The 12,437-nt window shown below is 44.6% G+C and overlaps 1 protein-coding gene across 3 annotated transcripts in view; it reads right to left on the bottom strand.

Annotated features, from left to right (window-relative positions):
* STN1 (STN1 subunit of CST complex) overlaps positions 1-12,437 on the bottom strand; it is an 81,426-nt gene that overhangs the window by 34,291 nt on the left and 34,698 nt on the right. For all 3 annotated transcript variants that reach the window (XM_083149275.1, XM_083149273.1, XM_083149274.1), the window contains one exon: positions 873-944. In XM_083149275.1, coding sequence (XP_083005401.1) covers positions 873-944 — 72 coding nt within the window. The remainder of the gene's footprint in view (positions 1-872; positions 945-12,437) is intronic.

Genomic DNA, 12,437 nt, shown 5'->3' with positions numbered 1-12,437 from the left:
GCGTGTACATGTGGTAGGGAATATAGATTGTAAGCTCCACCGGGGCAGGGACTGATGTGAATGTTCTAATATTCTCTGTAAAGCGCTGCGAAATATGTATGCGCAGTACTTGTTTCCTAGCACGGTTCTCACGATATTAAGTCGTACGACATATAATCGCATCGCATGCCATACACCCGATGCGAATTAAAATTGTATAAGCCCCTATACAATTTTTAATTGTATAAGCACCCTAATGGGGGCTTACAATGTTAAATGCACCCCCACGCCACCCCCACTATGAACGCCAACCCGAAGCGTGGTGAGCGGCGGCGGTACGTGTCCTCTGACTTTTCCATACCCCCACTATCCACGTCGGTGTGGAGTTGATTTTATATAGTGTGGTGAGCCCGAAGCGTGGCGAGCGCAGCGAGCCCCGCGTATTACTTTACATGTATTCCGCGTCCGCTAGCCACGCTTCGGGCTCGTGGCTCGCTGTGCTCGCCACACTATAGATCATCAACTCCACGCCAACGTGGATAGTGGGGGTATGAAAAGGTCAGAGGACGCATACCGCCGCCGCTCGCCACGCTTCGGGTTGGCGTTGATAGTGGGGGTGCTTTTAACATATAGGGGGCACATTTAACATTGAAAACACCCATTAGGGTGCTTATACAATGGCATATAATGCGATGGTATACAATTTAAAATTGTATACCATCGCGTAATATCGCATCGCATACCATCGTATGCCTTATGGTCTGTGATGCAATGGGCGCGGTGCTAGGAAACAAGTGCGCTATATAAGAAACTGTTAATAAATAAATAATTTAATGTTCCACCACAATGTAACATGACCATCTTCATATGTAATTATTAGTTGTATGTCATACCTGAAGATGATAGGCCCGCTGATGCAGACGATTTCCAGCATGTACAATTGATAACTCCTGTGCTATCATCAACTGAATAAATAAACAAAGACACACACAAGGAAAGTCAGTAAAATCCAGTGCACACAAGACCTGTTTGGATCAGCTTCTGTTTAATATGGTACATGATTTAATTTTGTAAATGCAGCACTGTGAAGCTAATGCTGCCCACACATCAGTCTGCCCAGACTCTGCTTCCGTTATGTTAATTCAAGTACAATGATATAGAGCAGGAAACAGGGACATTAGTTGGCGTCAGACTGAATGAGGAACACCAAAGGGATGGGTGGGGCAGCCTGGCATGTTGCCGAATAACAAGAGGGCAATAAAAAAAAAAAAAAAGTGCACTGCTGTAGCTTGCTGCTGCCTGTTAGCTGTTTGACAGGAGCAGCAGGGAGAGCGCTTGTCCTGGCTGGTGCCTACCTGCCCTGCAGAGAGTGCTGAGCAGCCAGCGCAGGCTCTGTGTGCAGACCTTCTTTCTTCTCAGTGCTCCCCGCAGACCCTGCCGGCACTGGCTCCCACAAGCCACTAGAAATTTGGACCCTAGGGGGCGTGGCTTGGACGGATCCGTGAGCGGACATCTACTCCCGCTGCTCCCCGCTATAACCATCCTAATTACCCATCCTGCAAACTTTCCCTTCTACCTGGCCGCCTGGGGTGGTGGGGGAAACTCCCTGGCATACTCCGTGCGCTTCAGACCCGGTGTGCGACCATGTGCCGCTGAGATATCGGGGTTGCGGCCGTGCAGTCCCTGGGCTTAGATTGAACACCGGCGCCATCTTGCTGCTGCTCCTCATAGATGCTGAGTCCCGGAGCGCCCGGCCGCACTACTGACTTCCTTTGGCTGGACAGTCTCTTTGGCGCTGCAGCTCCGCTCACACCTGCCTCTAACAGAGCCTGCCGCCTCCTGATCAGCACAGTCCGGCCACTCATTGAAGGAGCAAGGTAGAGACTGTGGCCATTTTGACGCATGGGGATCAGTGCCCCAGGCGACATTTTATAGGTTGAGGCTGACCTGGGTTTGCTAGTCATCCCTAATATTTGCAGAGACCCTGTGTGTGAGGTGTTTTCTGCCTTGGTTGGATTTTTGGGTGATGTGCTAGCCGTCCCCAACCTTCTAGCTGTGGCTGTGAATCTATCGCTGTACTTTTGTCCTATACACATAATCAGTGCGTGATGGAGGACCCAATACACCAGATCATAAATGCCATAAATGCCTCTGCAGATAGGCTTATTGGGGCTCTTTCGGATATCCGCAAGGACGCTATTTTTACCTCCCACATCAGTAATAAATGTGCTGTGATGTCTGGGGTCATCTTGCCTGATCGCTCTACTGTTGTTACCCCCATGGCTTCTGTACTTGTACATGGTCAGGGCATGTGCCCTCAGGAAATTACATCTGCAGTCAAGATTTTTTGGAATACTCTCCCTCGAAATGTTATATTCGATGATGGGTACCAAGAACTGCCATGTTCCCACTTAATGGTCTCTATAACAACTTGGAACTGTTACTCTGCCTACTATGGAACTGATCCTGTTGGAGAAAAGCCTGATGTCACATCCCCTTTCTCTAATGGAGCTGAGGACTGGCCAGACTGATACTCTATAATTCATGTGAACATTTTTTTTATACTCCCCTAATTCGTTTATATACCCTTCCCTTTTATTCTTTTTCTTACAGGTGCAGGCTACTGTTATAACATTCCTTCCGTATTGTATGTATGTTATATCCTGATGGTGGTGTGTAAACTAATCTAGATTTAGCTATATATATTGTTGTGCCGATCCTGTATAGCTCTGCCTAATGTGGAACTTATCCTGTTAAAGAAAAGCCTGATGTCAGATCCCGTTCTTGTAATGGAGCTGAGGACTGGCTGGATTGATACTCTATATTCTATTGGGAAAACTTCTAATATTCCCTAAATTCGCTCATATACCCTTCCCCTTTATTACTTCTCTTATGGATGAAGACTATTGCTATAACATTTCTTCTGTACTGTATGCACAATATATCCTGATGGTGTGTAAACTAGTCTAGATTTAACTATAGATATTGTTGTGCTGATCCGATATGATAGTGCGGCTGTTATGCCCTTTTTGTGGTTCCTTATTGGGAAGCAGGGGGGAGATATATAACAAAACGTTTGGTACACTTTGTCAATATGCTTTCCATCGCCCCGTGTTGTCCATATGGCTGTTATCCTACATTTGGGGGGTGGGGGGGGGGGTGGGGTGGGGTGGGAGGGGTAGGAGGGGTAAATTAGTTTTTTTTTGGTTAGGTTAGCTAAACCAGAGATGATTATATCCTATGCTAAGAGTGGTTTTAGATTAGTTTTAGCTGAAGACCACTAATTTACTGCCTCCTAAAGTTTAATGGGTATGCGAGGGTAATTAGTATTTTAGTGTAGTTAGTGGGGTAGGGGTAGTTGTTTTAGGGGCTCCAGGTATGCCTAAGTTGGGGATAGGTTATACAGGGTGGGGGGTTTTGAGGTAGGTTTGTTTTGGGTTTAGTTTTATGTTTGACACGTCATTGCCAGTATTCCATTTAGATACTATATCTTGCAGGGTATATGAACATTCTGATTTTCCTGATATGAGACTGCGCAGTACATAGTACATATAAGATGGGTACCATATGCACCTCTGCTCTTTCAACTCACCATTTACCCAAATGGCGCCTTTGGGTATTTTCACTTCGATAACTTAGCTAGTAGAGTTGCTCAATACTATGTTCTTCTTGTTGTTAATTACCCATGCTGTCTCATGTCACAAATTTGATGTATACCAATTTTCTCTTTGACGTGTCTGCCTACTGGGCGTTTTTTTATTTTGCAAAATTAATAAAAAAAAATACTCAATTTAAAAAAAAAGAAATTTGGACCCTACATTACACACTAATTTTAAAGAACAGAGGGATATGTGGGATTCTCCAATGTTATTCCTCTTATCCGGAATCTCTACAAATAATATATCCCCCATTCTCCGACAGGCATTATTAATTTGGAGATACAGTATGTATACACTTTAGATCAGTGGTTTTCAACCTCGGTCCTCAGGACCCCCACAGTGCACATTTTCCAGGTCACCTGCAGCTGCCCTCTGAATCACCAACTGTCACATTTTAAAAATGATTAAAAATGCACAGGTGACCGGGAAAACATGAACTGCGTGGAGGTCCTGAGGACAGAGGTTGAGAACCACTGCTCTAGATGAATGGTCAGGCCTCAACACCGAGTCCCATCTCTTTTTCAATAAAAAATATCTTGAATTAGAGACGATATCTACCAATAGGATTTGGTATAAAAAATATATATATATATATATATATATATATATATATATATATATATATATATATATATAGAGAGAGAGAGAGAGAGAGAGAGAGAGAGAGAGAGAGAGAGAGAGAGAGAGAGAGAGAGAGAGAGAGAGAGAGAGAGAGAGAGAGAGAGAGAGAGAGAGGATAGTATTATGGGCTTGCGGCAATTATACAGTTTAAATCATTCGAGCAGTTGTAAAATGAATTCAATATCAAACAACAATTTTTTTACATAATTGTAATTAAGACATGCCGTTCAAACCAGTTCGGCTGCCTTACCATAGAGTTCACCCACTCTCCTATTAGGTTAATGCTACGGAAATTGGGCAACAGAGGCCAGGTGTCCCGAATATATACTATTATAAATTAAAATCCGTATCCTGATTTATTAGACCACGTAAAAATAAAATGAGAAGTGGATCTGGGTCCACTTTCAGTGGAAATTGGAAAGGTATAATAGGGTCTATTTCGTATGCTACATCCTGTATCAGGTACCAAGAAATTCATTTTTATATACTACATAGGGTATATCGTACCCCACTACTGATGCAGAGAGAAGGTTTGAGAGAAGATGCTAGATGCCCAAGATGCGCAGAAGAGGAGGCAGGGTTCTGGCATCTTTTATGGGAATGCCCCAGGGTGTATTCATCCTGGGAAAAGGTATGAAATGATGTCAGGACCACAGTTCCATCTGTTGCTGTCAGGACTGCCATTTGTCTTGTTTGGTCAGCAGTACCTCTGGGTTGCCAGAGGGGCTGCTGTTGTTATATTCAGCTTGCAGTACCTGTGGGTGGCCAGAGGTGCTGCTGTCATTTCTTTGTCTGCAGTACCTGTGGGTGGCCAGAGGTGCTGCTGTTGGGTTCTGCCGTCAGAACTGTGGTTTCTGAGAGCAGCTCCAGCTGGTGTAATCAGCTGGACTGGGCTGTTCTGAGAATGCCATTAACAGCTGCAGCACATATTGATAATTGAGGGGCCTGTCTCTGTGTGCTGCAGCGATTGGTCTGTGCTGGTTTTAAAAGCTGCATTTGCCCTGAGCTCAGGGCCAGTTATAGCTTCCTCAGTCTTACATGAAGTGCTGTACCTTACCTGTGACCTGATACCTGTTCCTGTACCCTGATACCTGTTCCTGCTAATGCAGTGTTTCAACAGCCATCCTGCCTCCATTGTCTTTTACTCCAGCAAGTGTATTTCAATTAGTGTTGCAGTCCACTGGGACTCCTAACATTTGCGCAATTTGGCCCTTGGAGCATGCTTATTTGGACTAGAAATAAGAAGGGATCATTCAGCATTACTCTACCAACATATCATGAGCCTGATTACCTTAGCAAAAGTGGTGATACTGTAGCTCGCTCTTGGTCTTCCAATAACCAACCAGAAGTAGTTAAATGGAGAGCACCAGTAAGAAGTGATTTAGGGCCAGATTCTCTAAGCTTCAAAAGTGATAAAATGGAGAGTGATAAACAACCAGCTCCTGTCTGACATTTTTTAAACACAGTCTGTGACTTGGCAGGTAGGAGCTGATTGTCTGGCTGTTTATCACTCTCCATTTTAACACTTTTGAAGCTTAGAGAATCTGGCCCTTAGCATGAAAAATATTTTTAATTCAAGAAATGCGATTACTAAGTTCCATCATAAATGGGGCAGATGGTGTAACTCCAGTTTAGTTAGATCAAATGTAGGGATGGTCATCGGTGCAGACACCATCGATGGTTGCCAACGATGGTGATTCTGCACCCAGCCATCGATAGTGGTAAATTATTTGATGGATAACCATTGATAGTTTTAGCTATCGATGGTCATCCATTATATTTGACTGAATGGCCTGTGGGCCAATCAGACTTCCGGGTGTCGGGGGGGTGGAGCTATACTCAGTGTCCCGGCACCTTTAAAAAAAAAAAAAAAAAGTCTGATACCTGCTGCAATCCCTTCTTTGCCTGTAGTTCCGGCAGAGGTCCCCAGAACCCTCCACTGGAAAAGGCCTCTGTGCATGGTGGTTGCAATGACCGCGCATATGCAAATGCCCCAGAGATCTTCACATCATCATTAGGAGCCTTTGCCCTTGTGGGTGCCAAGTGGTAAATTCCCCTGATATGATGGCATTATGCAACGTGATCTGGGTGCGATATTAGCACCCAGGATTGCACTAAAATACCTGCTTTTCGGGGGCTAGTCATAAATGTTAGGTATCCCACGAATGTAAGAAGGGGTTCACAGCAGGTATCTCCAATATCTGCTGCAAGCTCTTCATTTTATGGGCGTTTCCCTGCTCGCCCCCTTTCCTCCCCTGCGTGTGCAAACACTTAGGCGAGTGTGATACTCGCAGAGGGTCTGCACATGTGCATATTTGCCCATGCACACACCCGCACAATCGGAAATATGGACGAATTCGGCCCCATCCAATTGGACCTGAATCAGGCCCACTATGTATCCCCCAAACGTAAGAAGAAGGGGTTTGCAGCAGGTATCTCTGATCTCTTCTGCAATTGCCACTGGCAGCCACTTCCCCCACAGGTTTCTATAGGGATGCAATGCTTCCTGATTTTCCAATATCAGGAATGCTTTGCATCCTATACTATGCGATATGTAGCCCATCGGCCCCTGTTGTAGCCTATGAGCTACAGATTGCGGGCTGTAGTTCTGGCAGAGTTCCCCAGAACCCTCCACTGGAACAGGCCCCTGTGCATGGTGGTCCCCAGAGATCTTCACATCAGCCTCCTAATGCAAGCAATAGTCCTGTATAAATATGGCAGGATCTTACTGTGGGGAATTGGGGGATACAGTGATGCAGTCAGTGCTGGCTGAACTCACCTCCTGGGCACATTTCCTGCTGTGTCAGATACACAGAATTGATTTACTTGGTATTTAAGCAGATGGGAAACTAGAGGCAGTGCTGAATGCTGACAGAATAGAAAGGTAATCGGTCTGCATCTAGACGCTAGCACAATCTCCGAATCCTAAATTCTGATTAACCCCCCACGTAAAGCCTCCAAGTCATAACAGATATCATCATACTCCAACAAAAGAAATATGACTCTTGAAACGTCATCTGCACAAGTGATCTGGCCCAATCCTAAAAGCCAGATGTTATCCCCTGCACATCCCCCAGACGGATCACGGTGACTCATCCCCTGTTGTAAACCACAACACTCACTCTCCGCCAATATAGAATACATTTCCTGAGTAACTGCAATCGCAAAACCTGCAGTGGACCAGTTCCGTGCATGCTGCCACATGCACGGAACTGGTCCACTCATTTACCACATGATTCAGAAAATGCAACTACACAAAAGTTCCTGATGGGCAAAATGTCACCTCTAGCCCAGTAAGTGAGGCAAGGGGGTAAGATGATGCAATGATGCCAATAATCAAAAATGATTAAACCCTCTAATAACATTGCAGTGGGGCTGCAATGATAGGATTCACTGCGAGTCACAGAATCTCCATTTTGCCAACACCAGCACCATAGTCCTTCCCCGCTGAGATCTGTGGGGGAGTAAGAAAAAAGTAGGCACACTGCATGGAACGGTCACCACAACTGAAGCCAAGGGGACCTGTTACCGTATGTTCCGTTAATTCTCCATCATTACCTACACAACCTAATGAAGATACCATGTCTGCAAATCCCACTCGTCTTGCTAACCCCTACGTGGGAACAAGAAATGTCAGCTGTTCTCTCCTAAATGAAAGATTAGGAGGTCTTAAGTCAACTGTGGAATGAATTACAGTCCTAGCTTGATGAATAATTGTAGTGCAGATGACATGGATGTTGGTAGATGATCTAGATCAGGCATGTCCAACCTGCGGCCCTCCAGATGTGCTAAAACTACACATCCCAGTATGCATTGCCATCATTCTAGCATTCCCTAATAGCCAAATTGTGGCAAGGCATGCTGGGATGTGTAGTTTTAGCACATCTGGAGGGCCGCAGGTTGGACATGCCTGATCTAGATCATTTAGAAGCTATTATCATAAGCAAACTAGGGATGGCCATCAGTTGGTTATTCATTGATTCATCGATGGTAGCAATGATGGCTAACCTGGATGGTGTGAGGTCTACTGTGAGGTGACCAAAAATGGTTTAAGCCAGCAATGGTAACCCCTGCTTAAGTGTGCAGTGAGCTGTGGGCCAATCAGATCCCAGAACAGGGGTTCACAGGTGTCTGGAACGGCTCCGTGTCCAGTCACCTTCAAGAAGTAAATAAAAAAATAACTGCATGTAATCGATGGCAGGAAACCATCGAAGACAGTTAGAATGGGTATGGTATAATGGGCCCCATACATCAGCAATCACAATTAATGGATTTCCAGATCCAGGGATTTTTTGGCCAGATAAATGGATTCTACAATCTATTTGACTTGCCCACACATTACAGATTTATTTCAGTGATCGGCAGATTTTTCCATCTTAAGATTGCATCTTCATATCTGGAAATTGCCCAATCGATTGTCATTTCAGCTGTTCATAATGTAAATAGATGAAGAAGACGAATTGGGAATGCCCACACATTTAAAAAAGATCCGCAGATAATACCAGATTATTAAACATGTTTAAAAATCTGATTAAGCAATCGATTAGCGATCCCTATTAATTGTTCATTGGGATTGCCAAAAGGGGGAGCCCACACATCTAAAACTAATTGTGGCAATCATCTCCAGATCTCAGGATTGTCACAATTAATTGCTGATGTATGGGGCCCATAACTCTCCGACAGTCAGGATTCAAACGGTCCTATCTCTGACATCGGAATCCCAACCCCTTTGGTGGCTCACTGCTCTTGCCATGCTGCAGACTCGGTGGCGAGCTGCACTTGCCACCTATTCTATTCTCCTTCTATGTGAGTCGTGGACCCCCACAAGGGAAAATAGCCCATGTAAGTCAGGATTCGACTGCGAGGATCCTGACAGTCGGGATTCCGATGTCAGAGAATGGACCGTCAGAATGGAGGCATCCAGCGCCTGATTTACTAAGTTACATGTTTTAATTTACTACATTTGATAATCATTTAACACCTACACAAATTATATTTTTTATCTTTTGTCAGCAATTTTTAAATATACATTTATTTTCTCATTTTATAGTTTGTAATATTAATTTTGTGACCTAAAGTGTCCCACTAGAAATTTCTGTCAGATTTAGACCCACATTACTTCAGTGGGTGTGGTATGTTTCACCGACAGTCGGGATCCCGACAGTCATCCCGATGTCGGGATACCGACTGGCCCGTGTCAGACAGCGTGGCCAGCGCAACAAAGCCCCTTGCAGGCACAGTGGCGAGCCACCTATTCTATTCTCCCTCTATGGGGGTCGTGGACCCCCACGAGGGAAAATAGCCAACGGTGTTTTAACATTCGGGATCCCGACGTCGGGTTAATGACTGTCGGGACCCCGTCCGGCACCCTACTTCTGTTTCCCTTCCTTTGGTTTTACTACCTGAAGGCCTAATTCAGACTATTAGATCGCTAATTAGAGAATTTGCAAATCGAGCAATTATCGAACGATTGTGCATTTGCAAGGGGAATTAGCAATAGAAAATGCGTATAGATCGTAAACACAATGTGGCCGAAGGGTTGACTGACAGGTAGTTGATATTTAGGGGTAGTAATCCAATATTTTCTGGGTGTGTCAGGAAAAATCTAACTATACATGTTCCATCTGCCCCACCTGCAGTGCACATGGTTTTGCACATTTTCAGAACAAATTTGTACTGTGATCAGATCTGAATAAGAGCCTTTATCCGTGTGGGATTATGCATATAAAAATATAGCCTAGCTCCCAACCAATGTTCCCTCTAATGTTACGAAGGCTGTGTGCGGCAAAAGATTTTGGCTGTGCAACTTTTGAAGAAAATTTGCATTTGTGCGCATGCTCGTCGAGTTGTGTGCACGTGCGCACAGCTTAGAGGGAACACTGCTCCCAACCCATCCCCTGTCATCCCTATCCTACATAATTCTGAAAAAAATATATCCACACCAGGAACTTTTTTCAGTTCCTTCAACTTCGACATTTTCACTCTACAGTAAAGCATGTTATCACCAACAGGCCCTTATTTACTTGTGAAGCCTTGTGCCTTAGACGGTCCTCCACTAGAGGACTGATTTCTCTCATTTATATGTTGCTTGATGATAAATCCATTCCAAATGGGTTGGGATCGTTTAGTCGACCATAACTAGGTCGACAAGCATTGGGTCGACACCACTAGGTCGACATGGGGTAACGTCGACATGGGTTAAGGTCGACATGGATCTAGGTCAACATGACATTAGGTCGACACTAGCGTTAGGTCGACAGTCAAAAGGTCGACATGGAGTTTTCCCACATGTGCCGACAGGCGGTATTGCTTATAAACTACTTTATAGATGGTACTATGTCCCCTCTTGACTTAGCAAAATATACCCTGACACATCAGGCAGATGTTGGAGAGGGTGCAATACTACAGGCTCATTTATCTGGTGGACATGCCGTAAAATAGCCAATTTATGGAAAAGTCACCAACTACATCAAAAGTCTATTAAATATGCCCGTTCCGAATGCCCCCATATATTTTCTCCTCCCACTAGATGTCCCAACACAATCCAAATTAATAAAGTGATGAGACATGTAGTTTCTGTGACCACCTGCCAAATTGCGATGGATTGGAAAAATCCAGATGCTCCTTCCATGCACTCCATACTATCCCACATTTGGCACGTGTATCGCGCATGTATGGAGTATATGACTAGCATCCTTAAACATTCCTCTAAGAAATTTAATTCCTTATATAATTCCTTATATATTATTATTAAGGGGGTTATTCAATCGCCGGCAACCATCTCCCCACGGGGGAGATGGTCGCCGGGCCCTATTCTATGCGGTCTTCCTCGACAGCATTGAGCAGGTTTTCTGGGCAGAACGAGCCCGACTTCCCAAGCTGTCGGGCTCGTTCTGCCGAGAATGGCCGGCAAGTGACGAGCTGCCGGCTGCAGCTCGCCTCTTCCCGGCCGCAACTCGCGGCCACACTCCCTTCTCGCTCCTCGACTGGTGGGACATTGAATCCCGCCTGCATGTTCTTGGTCGAGCTGACCGAGAATGGGACAGGGTCATGGCGGTCGAGCAAGCTCAGCCGCCGCCACCTACACATTGAATACCCCCCTAAGCCTTGTTGAATAAATAGTGATCTATTTATCTTATATTTTAATCTTGCACTCTGCCGAGAATTCACCCACTCGCTCTACTTTCTTGTTCTTTCCTATTCCTTCCCTATCTCTTTACCCCTTTTTTTTTCCCTCTTTTCTCATATTCTAAAATTATAAATTAAACTACTTAATATTTTTCTTCTTTTTATTTCTTTATAAAATTGTTCAAATTGGATCACGATTTCTACATCACAAAATAATCTTTAAACTTACTGTGTATACTTTTGATTGATTTGAACTTTTGAGGTATTTCCCCGTGATCTACCAATAAAAAACTTTATAAACAAAAAAAAAAAAACATAAATGGACTGCAGGAAGCCGCTGGCATCCTAATGGACCAAAAATAAATAAAAAAATAAAAAAGAGTGTTATAAATAGCAGAAAAAAAAACTTTTTATTAATAATTAGATTCAATTATTAATATAAAAAAATGTATTTATATTTATAACACTCGTTTTTATTCAAGATATATATATATGTGTAAATATTATAGTGTCTCCTATTCAAAATTATGTATATATATGTATGATTTTGTAACACATAATGAAAATAGCAAAGTTAATGGAGCTGTGCATGATATTTTTATTGTGAAGGGTATATAGACCCATAACCAGTAGCGCTCTTACTGTTTTGGAGGAGGGGGGCTGCCGCAATGTGTCCCCGCCACCCCCCCCCCCTCAGCTGCCGATGTCACCACCACCGCCGCTGTGCTCCACTGCCGCTGGTCCCCTGCACGGGGCCAGCGCATGCTCAGTAACTTCATACATACATGCGCTGGCCCAAGCCTCCGGGGCTGCCTTTGCAGCAGCCCCCGGAGGCTTGATCGGGTTCCCATGCGCAGAATGGTCCGCGATACTGCGCATGCGCAGAACCCGTTTTGGGGGCTGCCGCGCATTTGCGCAGAGAGAGGCATCCTGGAGGGAGGGAACACCTCCCGATGGGATGCCTTGACTGACTGGCAGGTCGGACCTCCAATAGGAAGTCACTGCCAGTCACAGTGGAGCCAGTCTCACAGACTGCATCTGGCTTCACTT

The sequence above is a fragment of the Crinia signifera genome, chromosome 6, assembly GCF_055691185.1.
Source record: "Crinia signifera chromosome 6, ASM5569118v1, whole genome shotgun sequence".
In the NCBI taxonomy this organism is placed as follows: Eukaryota; Metazoa; Chordata; class Amphibia; order Anura; family Myobatrachidae; genus Crinia; species Crinia signifera.
The sequence above is the reverse complement of the archived record's forward strand: the minus strand, read 5'-3'. Positions and strand labels throughout refer to the sequence as shown.